This window comes from Mesoplodon densirostris, chromosome 9 (assembly GCF_025265405.1).
Source record: "Mesoplodon densirostris isolate mMesDen1 chromosome 9, mMesDen1 primary haplotype, whole genome shotgun sequence".
NCBI lineage: Eukaryota > Metazoa > Chordata > Mammalia > Artiodactyla > Ziphiidae > Mesoplodon > Mesoplodon densirostris.
The window spans coordinates 39981203-40000073 of record NC_082669.1 but is presented as its reverse complement, the minus strand read 5'-3'; the positions used below and the strand labels follow the sequence as shown (position 1 = coordinate 40000073).

Genomic DNA, 18871 nt, shown 5'->3' with positions numbered 1-18871 from the left:
TGGATTTACTTCAGTATAAATGTACAGACTTTGAGAAATACAACATAAGTTTATTTTCTCCCGTCTGAATTTTAGTGCCTTTAGGTTAGTTTCTAGCTAACTTGCCTTTTGCAGTATAGTCCAGAAACCATTAGTGCCTAGCAGAGGTTTCTGTTATTCTCCATACTCCCACGTCAGAACTTTCCTCTCTCTGTTTCTTCCTTCTTTGCTACGCATATTAGCAGGAAGCTAAGTAGAGCAGATGGGTAAGAAAGAATCAAGGCATGACAGCCTTCAGTACAGTCATTATAAAAGCCATAGCTTTGAAAACTGCCTGATAAGCAGAGAGCCAAGCAGCTTATGTGTTGTGGCCTAGTCCTCCAAAAATCCAAATGCAGTTCTTGACAGGAAATCATATTGAACTTTGAATATTTAATGTGGTTATTGGCCAAAAGAACAATAGGTGGGTTTTCAGTGAATATTAATAGTAGGTTAACAGCTTGGAGTAAAAAGGGATAGAAAGCAAGCTAGGTCTCCACCATCATCTTTGCTCTGGTAGGCCAGGCAGCCGTGGAAGTGTGTTAACATAATTAGGAAAACCACCTTAGTTAGCCAAAACAAGGAAAACAGGAAAGTCTTCTTTCAGTGTTCATTGCCATGGCAGCCACCCAGCTTCTGCCAGGCTCCTCCCCAGAGATTATCCAGAGGTTAGGAGGAAAAGATAAGGAGACCAGATAGAGGGATCAACCATTGAAGGGATCTAAAGGAGACAAATCAAGGGGGATTTGCTATCTAGGGTCCTCTGAAGATTCTAAAATGGGAAACAAGTGGTAACAAACCCCAACATGCAGGGAGAGACAGTTCAGGTCAGCTTTCCACTAGAAGGAGCATTGTGTAAGGGAAAACAGTTAACAAGGAGGTTCAAGTTCCAGGCCTACAGTTTCATAGCTACGTGATTCTGGGCAAATTGCTTATTTCTCTGAGATAAAGAGTCTCCTTATTTATTGAAAAGTGATGTGTGTGCCTTACTCCTAGGTGATCAAATGGTATCATGTATACGAAAACATTCTATAAAACCCAAAGTACCAAATAAATATAAGTTGTATATTTTCTCTCTCCCTTCTGTTGAGAAAGGGATTTATGGTGAAAAGAAAAGGATCTTTGTACTGTTACATGGATGTTAGGGGAAAAGAGTATGAGTATGGGAATAATTGTAATGGCCACCCCTGTGAGGAAAGATACTCTATCTTCCAATCAAAAAGAAGAAACTTACTGAGTGGGGACTTCAGAACTTGTGGTGTGACCTGCTATGCTAATCTATATCCATAGAAATGTGAGAACTTACTTTCCAACAGAAAATGTCCAATTAACTTTCAGTTCTATGAGAGGAATAACAATAACTTAAACACTTAATGAGCACTATACTAAACACTTTATATTATTAATGTATTTAATTCTCACAACAACCCCATAAGATGTAGATAGTCTTGTTATCTCCAATTGTCAGCAAGGAAGCAGAAGCACAAAGATCATGCACAGGGTCACAGAACTAGCAAATAAATGATGGAGTTTGGATGTAGTCCCAGTGATCTGGCTTCAGAGTCCAGTCTCTGAACTGCCCAGTATACTTCCTCTTAGAATAAGTCACCAAAGGTATACAAACTGGATATGGGAGCAGGGTTAAGGGGAGACAAATAGACCGGAACCAGTAACTATGCTGGGTATTTCTATTTGGATCAATTGTATTAAAATTAGGATTGTTCATTTCTATGCTTTTTTACGTTGTTCCCAGCCAAACGAGCCTTTAAAAGTACTAATTCGGGCTTCTCTAGTGGCGCGGTGGTTAAGAATCCACCTGCCAATGCAGGGGACACGTGTTCGAGCCTTGGTCCGGGAAGATCCCACATGCCACGGAGCAACTAAGCCCGTGCGCCACAACTACTGAGCCTGTGCTCTAGAGCCTGTGAGCTACGACTACTGAAGCCTGCACACCTAGAGCCTGTGCTCCGCAACAAGAGAAGCCACAGCAATGAGAAGACCGCGTACCACAATGAAGAGTAACCCCTGCTCACTGCAACTAGAGAAAGCCCACGCGCAGCAGTGAAGACCCAATGCAGCCAAAAATAAATAAATAAAATAAATAAATTTATTTAAAAAAATTCTAATTCTATTTCAGCAGCAATGATGGGCAAGGGGATTTCCCCACTGCTTGAAAATGCGTGGAAAAATCCTTGTAGCAACGGTGCAGTGACAACGGCCCCATGAACCCAGGAAGAATCCATAAAACTAGGAAAGAAGAAGCCTAGCATGTGAAAACCCTCTCCAGACCTCTTCCTGCTCAATATTCTCTTTCCTCAACCCCAGCCAACCTGGAGGTTTTTTGCTATAAATTCAGTAAAGCAGTATAAACTCAGTGTAAATCCATATAAGGATAAACTGTAGATAAGATTTCTTCTTCCATGGACAATTTAAACTAAGAAAGTTATAGAAGTTAAATTTTAGGTTTTTGAATTCCTGCTTTACATATTTATGGTTCAAGAATTATTTCAACATGAAAATCATTTCTGAACGGTGGAATGTTTCTTGTAATCTTATTTGGGCATGAAGGGGCTATATAAGCATTTATGATAGATTAATACTTTGACAAATGTGTTATTAGTGACTTTAAAACATTCATCATTATAGCCAATCATTCCTCCTTGTATATCCCACATGGGTGAAACTCCCAAGACCAACATTGGCATGGGAAGTTGGCCTGAACATTTCTCTGGAGTAAGCTTTCGGTTCAGCTGCCTCCAGGAGGTTGGACCAATTTGAAGGATCTGGTTTAACTCTCTAATGAAGTTAGAGCACTGGTTATTATGCAGTAAATACTTTCTAAGTGGAAGTGAAATGCAACTTAGTTCACTCTAGCTAATTGGGCCAGACTAGGTTAGGACAGATGCTATAGCAGACCAGCTTTGGCCTCTTTTTACAGAACCCACCTGGGGAAAAAGTATAAAGGAGATTAATGTCCGTGACTCAACCCCCAGATAGTCCCATCACCGCAAAGTTAGGTTCCTCAATGTAATCCTCATCAACGTCAACCCCCATCCCACTTAGCCTCCCCTCAACATATACACAATAAAGACAGCATCAGGGCTTTTAGCTGGTACTCTCCCTTCTCTACTAAAACTTTTCTTCTTGCTCTATTGTGCATCCTTTGGATCATTTACCTCTCACAGAAACAAGTTCTCCCTTCTACCCTTCTTAGTAAATTGCATTTTATGGGAGACCTAACAAAGACGTTAACCTTTGTACATTTATGCCAAATGATTAAACTGACTTTTGATGATGCAAATTTTAGGACAGGTAGATATTTTGGCATATCTCATATCAGAGGAAAATGGTATTTTCTTAGTTGTTCTGAGAAGGCTCCATCCCTGTGGGACTAGAATCCAGGTCTCCTGACTCATAATCCAATTATCTTCCCATCTTACCTGCTGACTCGGATCAGACTGAGGCTGGAGTCTGATTCAGCCTGTTTTTTTTTCCTTGCATTAAAAAAAACAAAACAAAAACAACCCTCTGATGTGTAACCTAAATTCAATAACCACTTCTGATATTTATAGCTGAGTATTAAGTATTTTGAATGGCATTTTGAGCTTTAAATAATTTTAGTAAATATTAGTACTAAAAATGCCTTGACATCACAGAACTAGTGGCTACAAAATTTTAGCATCTCACATCCCAGTAAACTGGTTGTTTGTATATTTTATTACTGTGTTTGACCTTTGTAAAGACAACAAGATTCAAGATCTGAGGTCTGTGTCACTGAAGAGATTGCATCAAAATTCACCCCTTAGTAGGTCCCATCTCTGAAGAAATTCACAAGGAGACCAGTGTGTTTACCTTGCTGTGATCCAGCACAGCAAACAAACAACTGGGTTCTGTGATGTCTTTTTACTGCCTAATGTTTAAATATTGCCAGTGAAATGGAATTACACCTTTAGCTCTGCCACTGAGATGCATTATTTTTCATTCTAGTAATATGTTTTCATGGCTAAAATGAAAAAGAAAATGAGAGGAAAATATTTAACCATGGCCACATGATATGCCACATTTCTGTGAACAATCTGTGGGCTTCCAAATATCATCTGCGTACTTACCATTTTATAATTAACATACTTTAAGACTGAGATCATAATCTATAGCAGACCAAAGATCAAAGCTCTTCTTCCAGCCTGGCTAAGGTATATTTTAGTCAGATTTTGTTTTGAGGACCTTAACAAAGTACAATCTCCATGCTTTGCTCTCTTTAAATCATGTAGCACTTCAGACAGATAACCGATCATCTGACATCAGTTATCTGTTCTAACTACATTATATGCAAAAAAAAGAAAAAAAACCATTCATATCTACTGTGTAAATTCAGATCTCACTACTGGTGACACATTCTTCCTATTGTTAGTTAAATTCTCTGTTAAATCTCCAAGCAAATGAGCCTTATATCAAGGAGGCTAAGAAGTTTTATATTCATTAGTTAGAGCCTTTGAGCTATCTTTCTAATTGGAAAAGAAATTTTTAAGATTACCTGAGCTCCAAAGGTTATTTTGGCCTACAAGACAAGGGATAATCACTATGTGGTAGAAAATTACAAAAAAGATATCATTGTTGGGCCTTCAGCATTGATAGTATTGTCTGGGCCAAAAGATTATATTCCAGTGCCTGATTTTTCCTTCACTTTTACAGCTCTTGTTTGAAAACAGACTTAACTGAGATTCACGTGCTTTATATTTTGATAGAGTTTTTACTGCAATTGCATATGGAGCTATGGCCATTGGAGAAACACTTGTTTTGGCACCTGAATATTGGAGAGCCAAATCTGGGGCTGCACATCTGTTTGCTTTGTTGGAAAAGAAACCAACTGTAGACAGCTATAGTCAAGAATAGAAAAAACCCGTAAGCACAACTCTGATTTTAAATGTCCACTTATTATTAATTGTCTATATGCATGCTCTCTAAATAGAGACTTAAATGAAGGCATTATCTGATAACTGCAAAAGAGAGTGCTATAAAGAATTAAAAGCTGGTATAAATAATTGTTACGGCTACAAAGGGAGAAAGGGGGTCTTGTCTTAATCAAATTTTCACCTCTGTTACTAAAATGTACAGACTTTATATTTTAAAATGTGTACTTCTAGTTTACTTATTTGCCTGATGCCATGAGAATATTCTGGAACAAATGATTGATTTATATATTTGATTTTACTTAGACTGCAAAAGTTTTAGTCTGGGATAAAGATTTGCATTAGGATTTATTCATTTTTTTCCTCTGATAACATATGCAAAGTAAATAGTGCCCTGCTATTTCAGATGCCATTTTTCGTGGGAAATATATCTGCAAACAAAAGAGAGAAAAAGGGAACTATATTTATTAAATTATTAAATATTAAAACACATGACATATTTAGTCACAAACTCTAAAAGACTGTGAATATTAAAAGAGAAGTAATAGGAAGATTGTATAATTTCAAAATAAACCTCTCAATAGTAGTCTTATACATTAAACATATATTCAATTTTTCTAGACATTTTAAATTTAAAAGAATAGCTATTAGGTATATACTTAAAAGAAAATTTTCATTTAAAAGTATTTCCCTCTAGAATTTTAACAGTAGATTTATACGTATGATAGCTTAAAATAGTACATTATCACTCGAACTTCATAATTATTAAAAGGAATGCTGGTTGTTAGAAACAAAAAGATCATGAAATTCTCAAAATAGAGTACTCTAAGATACATTATTGTCAAAGTAAGATTTTATACTTGTCTTTTGGAAAGTAAACTATGTTGGAAACATTTTTAATCTTAGGATTTAGATATTTAATAATATTACTACTCATTTCTTTCTAAACATTACAATAGAGGGATTGAGCATCTCATTGATAAATGTCCTCATAGAACTGTATACAAGACATAGAATGTGGAAATGTTCCTTATAAAGACTACAAAATTGTTATTTAATCTTTACTTTATTTAATATATGAATACTTCTAAATATCAGTCCCTATGCTTTAAAAAAGTTAAAGTTTGGTAAAACAAAATTGGCAAATATTGATAATTATTGAAGCTGGGAGATAGGCATATAGCAGTCCATTAATATTATTCTCTCTACTTTTATAGATGTTTGAAATATTCCATAACAAAATGTTTAAAATAGTAGGAATAAATTTTTAAACGTATTAAGTCTAGAAATCTAGAACATCTCTCTATGCCTTTCCAAAAGGCACCAGAGCATACACAGAAATAATTGCACTCTCATTATTCTGCAGTATCCTGAGGTTTTTTTAAAAACTTTTTTTTCACAAATAATATTCATGTGTTGTAGTGGGCAAAACAGAAAGCATTGAATAAGCTAAAAATAAGCTACTACTAAACTTAATATTTTGGCATATATCCTTCCAGGATATATTTTTTCTAATTCTAGACCCTTAACCACATGTTAACATTTCTTTCCTTTGAGAACAGAGTAATTTCATTGTCAAACAGTTTTTGGTACTCCTCCCCTCCACCTACCCCCGCCTCCTACCTATATACTGGGCTTGGAATATACTGAGCATGACTATTAAACCTGACTACTTAAAATGCAGTTGATTGAGGGCAAACATGAAGTTCAAAAGAACCTAAAATCTTATGAACCAAATATATAAATAGAAAGTTAATCATCATTTAGTGATCATTCTGGAAAGTCTTTTATAAACATCCCTGGTGTACATAAGTATTGGTTTACAAATTACCAACCACTAAAGAGAATGAAGCATAGAGAGAAAGATAAACTTTTAGGCAAGTGTCACTGCCAAAAAATGATCAATTAACAATGATAAATCTGAATTCAAAATATAATGTATATTAACTGTAAAACATGGTCCAACCTACAAAAATAACATTTATATGTACAGTTGATGAGGACCCCAGCTATGATGAATTAAGCAATAAATGTCTATAAAGCACAAACTAATTTTTTAAAAATGTATTTATTTAGAGCAGCGGGTCAAACAGGTAATTTACAGATCACACTGTGACTGGGTACTGAAGCCAAAGGAAACTAGTGATTTTAGGAACTCGGTGAAGTCCTGTAGTGAAGACAAGAACTACAGATATAAAAATCTCAACAGAAGTGACAGAAACAAATGTGCAGTCAGCAACTCTATAGAGAGGAATACGATGTTTAAAATTAAAATGGTTGGACTTCCCTGGTGGCACAGTGGTTAAGAATCCGCCTGCCAATGAAGGAGACACGGGTTCGAGCCCTGGTCCGGGAAGATCCCAGATGCCACAGAGCAGCTAAGCCCATGCGCAGCAACTACTGAGCCTGTGCTCTAGACCCCCGCGAGCCACAACTACTGAGTCCATGTGCCACAACTACTGAAGCCTGCTCACTCTAGGGCCCGCAACAAGAGAAGACACCGCAACGAAGAGCAGCCCCCCCTCGCCGCAACTAGAGAAAGCCCGTGCGCAGCAACAAAGACCCAATGCAGCCAAAAATAAATAAATAAATAAATAAAATTTTAAAATAATAAAATTAAAATGGTTGTGGAAACATACACAATTTTCAGAAAGCACTCAGCCAATGTGCTATAATTTGTTACAGCCTTTCTAAGTCATCCGCTAAACACTGCCAACTTCCTTTCACAGGACATATGTGAAGGGAATATAGAGTTCCGAGAAGTCTCTTTCTTCTATCCATGCTGCCCAGATGTTCTAATCCTTCACAGTTTATCCCTCAGCATTGAGAAAGGGAAGTAGCATTTGTTGGGAGCAGTGGCTGTGGGAAAAGCACTTCTGTCCAACTTCTGCAGAGATTTTATGACCCAGTGAAAGGACAAGTGGTAAGACTGAATTCAAATACAACTTATCTGGGGGTTAGTGGGGCTATTCTTAAACATTCCCTTGGGCTTAAGCATCCTTGCTGATTTGGGGAGGGCAAACAGTGCAGTAGTTAAAAAAAAAAAATCTCTATGCCTTAACTAAGAGGATAAGCAAACCAATAACAGAAATGATGGATAGGACTTTGAGGCTAAGATCAAAGCTCCAAAGATTCTTCAACCATTATAGAGCAGAAAATTTGATCTTATAAGCCATGGAATTCTCTTAGAATACAGGTGTTGGAAGATGGGTGTAATATCAGCATCTGGGCTCTTTTGTCACTCTGTTCTGCCTCCCTGGTTCAGGCTTCCTGTTGTTCACTCTGGCCATCTCCACCTCCCAACTCTCAAAACCTTAGACATGATTAGAGCTTCTTTGAATCAGCTCCATTAAGTTCTGCATCCTGATTTCAAAAAAATGCAACCTCTCCCTCCTTTGAACTCCAAGGACTGTTTTTCTCGCCTGGCACTTTTCTTACTTTAACTTGTATTCAGATTTTCAATTATTCTCTCCCCACAACCACCACCAAATTACACACACACAAAGACAATTTCCTGTTCTGCCTTCTCCTACCCCCACAAAAAACCATAAGCCCATAAAAGTCAAAAACTGTCATGTTAGTCATCCTTCTGCTGCAATTTACAGTCTTTTCCCCATCACAGAGTCTCAAAGACCCTTTGCAAAATGGAACAGTCCAAAATGGCTGCCTTGTTACAAGAGAAAACAATGAGTATGAAAATCAGGTGACATTCACCTATTTGCACATAGCATAGCACACTCCCTCCTTTAAACTTTCCAATGAGTTCCCACCACAGTTACAATAAACCAGAGTCCATACCATCAAATCAAGGTCGTTCATGATCTGGCCCCTGCCTCTCTCTCCAAACTCCTCTCCTATCCCTCCCACCTCGTTGTGCACTGTGTGTCCGTCTCACTGGCTTCTTTATGTCCTTTAAGCACACTGTGGACCTTTGTTCTTGCTATTCCCCTGCTTCGAATGTTCTTACTCTAACTTCTTTGCCAATCTCTTCTCATCATTCATGTCTCAGTCTAAATGCTACTTCCTTAGATAGAATATAATGCATCCAGTCACCCCCTTCCCAAATCCTCACCACACCCTTAGTCACCCTCTATCCCATTATCTTGTCTTCATAACACTTTCTTTTTCTGATGTTATTGAGTTGTTTGTGTGCTTATTGCCTGCCTCTCTCCACCAGAATATAAGCTACAGGAGGGTAAGAGCTTTGTCTTGTTTATTACTGTTTCCCCAGTGTCTGAAGAGTCCCCATCACATAATAGGTATGCTCATCAAATGCCACTTGAATTTTGTTATACATCCATGTGAATAAACATGGCTTTGTACAAAATGACTTATTTCTGCATGTGGACTACTGTATCAATCTGCACCTACTCTCTCACCAGGCTTTAATAAAGTGGGGTCCTGTTGCAGTGGAGGTTGGTATTTTTTCATCTGACTTCAGTACAGAGCACCAGACGTTATTCTAGACTCTGAGCAGGTCTCTAGAATATATAGCCATTCCTAGAAATGTCAAGTAAGTTTAGGAGTCGGTACTTTACTCAGTTACATGCTGTCTGCTTCTATACAACACATGATTTATGAACCTTCCTTGGGTAACATTATACTATGAAACAGCTTGAATTCCTAACCTTCTTGTTATGATTTGTATATGTTTGAATACAGTGAACCGTAACATGATACAGTTGTTGGATCTTCACATACCATTTTCCGTTCTGCTTTTGGCAGCTCTTTGATGGTGTGGATGCGAAGGAATTGAACGTACAGTGGCTCCGTTCCCAAATAGCAATCGTTTCTCAAGAGCCTGTGCTATTCAACTGTAGCATTGCTGAGAACATTGCCTATGGTGATAACAGCCGTGTCGTACCATTGAATGAGATAAAAGAAGTAGCAAATGCAGCGAATATCCACTCTTTTATTGAGAGTCTCCCTGAGGTAAGAAAATATCTGAAATCTTGAACTACAAAGCTGTCAAGTAAGCCCAAGTATTTTATTGGGCCTAAGTGGTTATTTTTATGTGCTCCATGGATTATACAATTTAGTTGTTGCTAGCTAGCATCTAATGTAAAGTTAGATATAAAAAGCAAAATTTGAGATTTTTGTGTGACTATTTTTTCCAAGACCAAACTGTATTAATATTCACTGAATTAATTTTCATATTTTGATTCTACACCTTCTATTCATTTATACTCTGCCATGTCTACACCACATCATCCCCCTCTGGACAACCTTAGTAGCCTCTTAATCTATTTTCCTGCTTCCAGTCTTGCCCCTTTATAATTCTTCCTCACAGCAACTGGAAGGATCTTTTAAATACATAAAGTAAGTCATACCCTTCCCTGCTTAAAACCTCCTAATGGCATCCCTTTGCACGAAGAATGAAGTCAAAACTCCTTATGTGGCTGGAAAGGCCTTCGATGATCCATCCCTGCTTGCCTCTCCAGCTCCTTGCTCATCATGTGCTCCCTCCGCTCCAACAACACTGGCTTCTTTCTGTCTCATCAATTGGCCAAGTTCTTCCCTACCACAGGACATTTACATTTGCTATTTCTTCAGCTGGGGCCTCCCTTCCTCTGGCTCTTTGAAGAGCCAGCTCCTTAACTTTCAAGATCTTTCAGATGTCACTCTTGCAGAGGCCTTCCTTGGCCACCTTATTTGAAAGAGTCCCCACCAGCCCTTATAGCCTATCACATAGTCTTCAGGGCACTCATCACAGTCGAAAATTACCCTGGTGCTTATTGACTTGTTTAGGGCCTCCTTTTCCCACTAAAGTGTTAAGTAAATGCCTGCCATTTTTGTGACCTCTCTGTATTGGCTGTGATGGCTGACACAAAATCTCAGAAAAGTTTTTCTGAGATTTTCTTGGCTAACTGTAGATTAGATTTTCTTGGCTAACTGTAGAGAAGCCTTTAGCATAGCAAGCATTGATACAAATCCAGAAGTAGTGCATAGAGACACTGTAATTGCAGCTTAAAACTCTTGCAATATCTGTTTAAACCTACATATACACATAGATAAAATAAAAATATAGATACCTACTTTTGCTTGGAAACAATTTTTATAATGTGATTTTCTAGCTCACTTTAAAAGGAAATGCCAAAGTTTAGTAAGCATTATATCAAACAACTAATCTAGTGCCCTGTTCTTTGGGGGAGGATACTGGTCACCCTACTCTCTTTTATACTACTAGATCTTCCCTCACCATCTCCTGTCCACACTAATTGATGCCTCTAACTATAAATGGGCCTTTAATGCAATTTCCCTAACTCCAATAAGGTTCTTCATTACTACCTATAATAGAAGGAGTAACATATTTTTATCAATATTGTGACCCTATGTCTTTCCCTTTTTTTACTAAGGCATTCACTGCGTTATTGATTCAGGGTCAGATTATTATCCACATACGCCTGATAGGTTTTTTTTTAAATTTATACATGGTAAAATGCTATCCATTTTATATTTGTACCATTTGACTTTTGTCCTTAAATTGCTTATTATCTTTCATTCTTTTCATTGTACTATTTCTCAGATTTACCCAAAACTACATACTGCAGAGATTCAGTGTGCTTTTTACAATAAACTTTGAGAATCAAGATGATGTTATTTCCAAAAGAAAGAATAGCTTGTTTCTCAGTGTTTTTAAATTTAGTTTACCTTCATATCACTGTTACCCCTAAAATATATACAACCATAGAGAAATCTGGTGCCAAAATATCATTCTTGAATAGGACAGTGGAACTACTAGTCTAACAGCAATGAAAATGACCATTTAGAGTGAAGAGAAGATAGGGAATTTGGGAGATCACTTAGGAGCTATTTCCAGGGTTAAGTTATGAAGGCCTGAATTAATAATTATAAAGTGAAGTAAAACAAGGAAAAGGATGTAAAAGATATCATAAAAGTGGATATTCAGGACTTAGCTTAAGGTTGTCTGTAGAAAGTGAGCAAGAAAGTACATAATACATTGGGCAGCTTGCTGGAATAAAAACACACAGAGCATATGGTGCGAGTACAGAAGAAGGAACGACAAAGTCTCCTTTTTTTTTTTTTTTTTAACCATACAACAAAACCTTTATTAACATTTTGAACAGGTTCATCGATTACTAAAACTGGTAACTTCTAATCTTAAATTGGGGCAAATGGCTAGAGTGCAGAGTGATGCCATCATTGGGCATTATGAATGCAAGACTGAATAATTAACAGCCACCCCTCAGACGGAGGACCAGGTGCAGGGTCGACTCTTTCTGGATGCTGTAATCAGAAAGAGTGCGGCCATCTTCCAGTTGTTTTCCTGCAAAGATGAGCCTCTGCTGATCAGGGGGGATGCCTTCTTTATCCTCGATCTTGGCCTTCACGTTCTCGATGGTGTCACTGGAGCTCAGAGAAAACCACACAGAGGATGTTGCTTTGAACTGGGTTTTGAAGAATGAGTAGTTCACTAGGCGGAGAGGGGACAACACCATTCTTAGGAGGCAGAATAAGCTCATGAAGAAACACATATATGTGAAAGGGTTTTAGGTATTTGGGGGAAAATAAATTTAAAATTCAGAGCATAAAGCATAAACTGGGGAATTGAGAAGAAGAAGCCAAACAAAATATGCACGTGGACTAAATGCGAAGGTTCTGATTTATCAGGCTAAGTTTGGAAATAGGAAACCGCTAGACATTTTTAGGCAGAGAAATGACATGATCAAATTTTTAAAGAAAATAATTGCATTTGAAGCTCAGCCTTTTGTTTGCTCATTCAAGAGGCTCTTTGGTCTCTGTGGCAATGTCATACACTGCATGAAAGGGGGAAGTCCTGGTACATTACAACAGTCTAGATGAGAGAAATTCAGATTCACATTTTCTTTCCCCCAGTTCCAATTTCCAAAAGTTCTTAAACTCCATGCCCTCCTGTCCCCTCCACGCACAAAGACCATGTGTTTGATGTCAACTTGTTGGGTGGCCAAAATGATGTGAGGCTTTATGAAATCTTTATTAGTTCTACTTAGAATGAATTGTCAAATATTTCTACAGAAATATTCATATATTTGATTACTGGTTGCTACCCAGCCCTTTCTGGGGGTGTTAAATAATATATATCACATATTAAATATAAATAATATATAGTATGTACAATTTACAGTATATTTTCTTCTAAAGTAAAAAAAAAAAAAAAATAGAATTCTTAAACAAATATAGCCCTGTGGGTTTCAGATAAAGGATTATGGACCTATCTGGCAGATCAAGGCAGGAGGGTGAATAGCAGAGTGTCAACTCAGAGCACGCTAAGGGTAACACATCTATGGTATGTGCCATGGAGATAAACTGCAGGCATTTGGAAATATCAGCCTGGAAGACGAGTTGACATAACACTGACTTGGTCTTGAGGATCCTCGGAGAAACACAACCGGTGTAGATGTCCCCTAGTGGCCACAATTTCACACGGTGGCAGCTCTCAGTCAAGCCACATGATGTCTCCCGCTGGAACCACTCTGAAACTTCTTTCCAGGGCCTGCAGGGAATCTCCAGAATGCAGTTGGTTTAGGATTAGACTCTTTCTGATGTTCCCTCCAGGATCCAACTGGTATTTAGGCCCAGGTTCACACTGAACAGCCATTGCCCCTTGAGTGTCTCATAAAACAGGTGATTTCAGGGCACTCACTATCCCAGTGTTTGCCAGAAAATTTAGATTTTCAGTTTAAACAGGAAAGAATGAAATCCTATAGTTCTTCATTAAAAACAAACAAAAAAACAAAAACCTTCTGTTTAAGTGTCTGAAAATGTTTTGGGGTTGCTATTGAGACAACGTGTATAGTCACATTTATAATTTGTTCTGCTTAATGATGGGCAAAAACATCTGAATTGTATTTTCAACGAATTCATTCTTGAGACTTACATCTCCCTGCAAGCCAGAGAAGGCCAAGAGATGCAAAGTGATTTCTAAGCTATTATTGTATCTTCTTCAGCTATAATAGAGGAATCCACATACAATTTAAGCTGGACTGGCAGAAAGAGCTACAAGCCCATTATCATTCCCACCCAATCCTCTCTCAATTTTTGGCTTAAGATTGAATTCTCTAATTAGATGGGAACTTTGCAGTGTGTGGAAATGAACTACAGTTTTACCTGATTATCTGTAGCCCTATGACTCCAATTTTAATAAAATGCATTTTAGGAGGAAGAGACCCAGCATGCTAGCAGTCCCAGATAAAATCACAGAGGAGCTAGCTAAAGTCTGTTTTCTTCATAGAGCATTCACTTCAGAAAAGATGCTTTTACTGGGCGTTAGTAATTCAGATATCCATTGTTTGATATAAAGTACGCAACTGAGCATTTTAAGTTGAAAAATGAACTTTGACATGAAGCAGACACATTTGTTATAAAGTTATATCATAGGCTCTCTCGAAACCCACTCTGCTGGAAAGGCACCTCCTGAAGACAGCCAGGTATGGAGGGAAAGCAATTGAATCAGGCTTCTCCAGGGCACGAAGATAAATAGCACATCAGTCATGTGCTGCATCTTCTCTATAATGCTGCTACAGGATCCACCTTTAGAAGGCTGTACAGTTGGACTCACTTTCCCAGTGGAGCTCATCCATCCACACATCCTTGTCTGGGTACCAGTGGCATGGATTTCTCAGACAACTGGCAAAGGCTACTAGAAAGCAGTGTGAAACCTTGGAGGGAAGCAGAGTTAACCGGACAATCTAGAAAGCAAGTGGGAGCCTGCTTGCTGATCCATTGTGATTTAGGATGGCTTCAGGATAAGTGAAAAACTTCCTTTACCCTTCCATGGAGGGTATACTGAAAAAGGGGTCATTAGTATGTAGGAGAGTGTAGAAATATTGTGAAGTGCTAAATGTCACTATCATGGCCTGAAAAGGTGAATGGACTGTCTCAAGATGTCAGCCTAACTTACTGCTAGGATGATACCTGCACCTCTGAGAAGGGCATTATGGCATCTGGAGAGATGTGCCCATAGAGGGTTGGTGAAAGTCAAAGTTAAGGAACCCAGTGATTTCCTTTAAACTGATACTTTAAATCATTTTGATCTGAAAACAGAAGAATTTAACTTAATGGGGAAAGATTTGTGCTTACTGGGAAGTTTTTTTCCCTAATAATTTTTTTTCTTATGCTTTAATTTGAACAATTCCTTTGTAGAAGCACAATGGCAAAGGTTTACTGTTTGTGATCAGATTAGACATGTAAATGAGATGGTAGTGTTTACTGCTGGTTTAGCATTTATTAGCAACAAAGCCCAAGAATAGATTTTAGTACTTGTTGGGACACAAATTTTAGAGAGTAGCAAAATTTGAAATATTTAGATGGCTCTCACCCACAGTTGCCATGTTAATTTAAATAACCAAGCCTTGCTTTCTTAACTGCATGTTCCTATAATAGAAATACAACACACAGGGGCTTCCCTGGTGGCACAGTGGTTGAGAGTCCGCCTGCCGATGCAGGGGGCGCGGGTTCGTGCCCCAGTCCGGGAGGATCCCACATGCCGCGGAGTGGCTGGGCCCGTGCGCCATGGCCGCTGAGCCTGCGCGTCGGGAGCCTGTGCTCCGCGGCGGGAGAGGCCACAACAGTGAGAGGCCCGTGTACCGCAAAAAAAAAAAAAAAAAAAAAAATACAACACACAAGTTGGACTGAAAGGAACACAGCTTTCTGGCAGCCAGAAACAAAGACTAGCTATTGCAAGGGCTCTTCTCCGAAAACCAAAAATTTTATTGTTGGATGAGGCCGCTTCAGCCCTGATAATGAGAGTGAAAAGGTAACATCCTCTTCTTTCATCTCAGAATGTAATATGAAATATGAAAGTGGAGTATTGTGGAAGAAATCAAGGTCATTTTGGGGAAGAAAGGCCTGGAGAGAATTGTAGTCATAGGGTCACCAGTTGTAATTAAGGTTTTGGCCTTTATAAAAAGGTTAGAGGCTGGTGGGGAGGTGGGAGAGAGTTGGGACACAGGGCATCTCATGTTTTAGAAAGGTTTTCTCATTTGAATTGGTCTTATTATCAAAAGGGACCCAATTCTTGAAATGTTTCTCCACTCAAGGAAAAAGCCCAATGAAAATTACTTTCCTGTTTTATTATTATTTTAATGACACCAAACAAAATAATAAGGCAATCTACATATATAAAAGAGTGATCTACACTGCAATGTTTGAGCCTGCTACTCTACCTTCTATAGGCTATTAGCTCTGTTTGAGAAGGAAACAAGGGGGCAAACAGACATGAAACAATAAACCTACACTGCAAGGTCCTTCAGATGTTTAATTTTACTATGTCCTTGTCCCCTAATAGTTCTTGCATATAGCATGTTCTTATTTGTTAAATGAACGTTGGTTGAATGAATTATAATCTTTCATATTTATCAAGTGCTTATTATATACTACTATCTCAATCCTCACAACAACTTGATGAATTAGCTTATTTTATGCTCATTTTACAGATCAGCACACTAAGGCTTAGAAAAGTTAAGAAACTTCCCTAAATTTTAATAGACGGTGTCTGACCTAAGATCCCATGTGATTAATCACAACACAATTGCTATTTGTAGATGATTATCATTCTTGATTTCTAAGGAGACAGTGTGATATGAAAGAAAAAAATGGGACTTTTGGAACCAGACATATTTGGGCTGTAATCCTGGATTCATCAGTTACTAGCAGTGTGACCTAGGTCAAGGGACCTGGACTTTTCAAATCTTGGTTTACTCATCAGGGAAATGAAAATAATCCTCGCAGAGTTACTGAAAGGATTTAAATGAAATATCCATCATTGGAATATTTTATATACTCAGCAAATATTGGTTTTCACCCTCCACTTTCATTTTGTTGTTGTTGTTGTTGTTGTTGTTGTTTTGGCCGTGCTTCATGGCATGCAGGATCTTAGCTCCCCAACCAGGGACTGAACCCATGCCCCCTGCAGTGGAAGTGCAGAGTCCTAACCACTGGACCACCAGGGAATTCCCTCATTTCTCTTATATAGCATTATAACCTCACTGTAGCTGAGATGCTGTTTTAGCCAGGACAGTTTTACAACTAAATATGAAAAAAAAGAAAAAAAAACCCAACACAAACAAATAAAAAAATAAAACTGTGAGAAGAAATAAAGTAAGTAAATTAGACAGTTCCACTTGGGTATGGAAATACTACTTTCCGGCTTTGACTTTGGAACCACTTACTTACACACAAATAACCACCTACTTTTATTCATTGTCACAAAAGCTCTTCAAATTAAAAGTCTTACTTAATGTGTCTATAATTACTTTTTCTAGATTTCTATTGAGTAGGGTATTTCACAAAGTAGGGTAGTTTCCTTGGAGATAAGCAAATACACAATGAATGTTATTAGATTACCTTAATTAATTTGACTTGCGCAAGTTTATTAGCATTTAACCCAAGGTTGCAATCACAGGTCCTCCTCTCTTCCAGGTGGTTCAGCATGCCCTTGATAAGGCCAGTAAGGGGAGGACGTGCCTCGTGGTGGCTCACAGACTCTCCATGATACAGAGCGCAGATTTGATAGTGGTTCTGCACAATGGAAAAATTAAGGAACAAGGAACTCATCAAGAGCTCCTAAGAAATCGAGACATATACTTTAAATTAGTAAGTGCACAGTCAGTGCAGTGATGCTGTTGGAGTTAACATGTATTTGGATCTTTGTGTAATGCAAAGAATAATTAGTAATTAGTAGGAATTAGGAATTATTTGGCATGCTTTGATCTCCTTTATTGCATCAATAGAATCATGCTATTCAAGTACAGACATGTTCTGTTTACACACCATCTTCCCTTCAGATTTTTAAAAGGAAACAAAAATTACTAAATTCATTTAAGTGAGATAATCCCTGTATGCCTCACTTTATAAAAAGCACGTTTGCTTATAAAGCAATTTGCTGCAAAGTGAATATTTTCCTTTCAACTTCCACTATAAAATTGGGAATATATTCCCAGAGGGAAAAATTACCCAGTTAACTAAATTAAAAGATTTTAGCAAAGAGAGAGTAAGATGTAGTTGGGCCTGTGGCATTTCAGGGAGAATGATTTTAATTTGGAACTTCCCAAATTTTGTAGCAAATTAGAGTACTTTGAGGTAGTCCTTCACTCCAGACCATAGGACATTCTCTCATAATATCTCTCAATGCTTCTTTCAGTGAATATCCAGTTTCCCAAAATTCCATTATATTCCTTTGTCAGGGGGATAGGGAGAATTACAGTGTAAAATTTCTGGCAGAATTAGGTAGTTATCTTCCACTTCAGTAAGTGAAATGCCTTACATGATCCATTCTGAAGATTCCATTATTCCAAGTTTTCGGTTTGGCAGAATAAGTCACAAGCTTACCTGTATATGAACACTTATTTACTTAAAATAAGAGCTACTTTTATTACAGGTGAAAATTTTTAAATGCCTTTCTCTATTATTATTTAATCAAGTAATTTGTTTAAACTTTATATATACTTTATTTTATGTAATATATGTATGATTTAAAAATTCTGTGTAAATAACAATATTGGTAAACTGAATCATGTTTTCCATTTACTTAAATATGTAATTTCATCTAATGATTTATCTCCATTCTTAATTGTATTTTCTTCCATTTACAGATACTTACAACCAGCCTCTCTACAGTACCCTCTGCCGGTAATCTGAAATCTTGTGAAAAAAAGTAAAACCATTTGTGTCTTATGCCACTTTTTAGAAAATGCAAAATAAAAGTAGGCTTGGGGGACTGAGAACCAGATTATTGTTTAAAAGCATTGGCACTGAAAGCCTGTGGCCCCTTTGCTATGTGTGGATGTAGAGCCCTTGGTGTTTTCTCTTTCCAGAGTAGGGTGGGAAGGAGGGAAAGGGCAATATGATATGGATATGCTTAATTCCTCAGAGCAGGAGCAGCCCAGTCTCCAAGTCTGTAATGCCTCCTAGATTAGCAAATACCTGCAATGCCTACTTTCCCC

At 37.8% G+C, this 18871-nt stretch overlaps 1 protein-coding gene across 1 annotated transcript in view; it reads left to right on the top strand.

Annotated features, from left to right (window-relative positions):
* The window catches only part of ABCB5 (ATP binding cassette subfamily B member 5), a 129569-nt gene extending 112023 nt beyond the window's left edge, over positions 1-17546 (top strand). Inside the window, 7 exon segments of the mRNA XM_060107705.1 lie at positions 4764-4920; positions 7658-7763; positions 7766-7851; positions 9654-9858; positions 15537-15662; positions 15665-15684; positions 17349-17546. Of these exon segments, the coding sequence (XP_059963688.1) occupies positions 4764-4920; positions 7658-7763; positions 7766-7851; positions 9654-9858; positions 15537-15662; positions 15665-15684; positions 17349-17546 (898 nt within the window).
* Positions 17547-18871: the final 1325 nt, after the last annotated feature.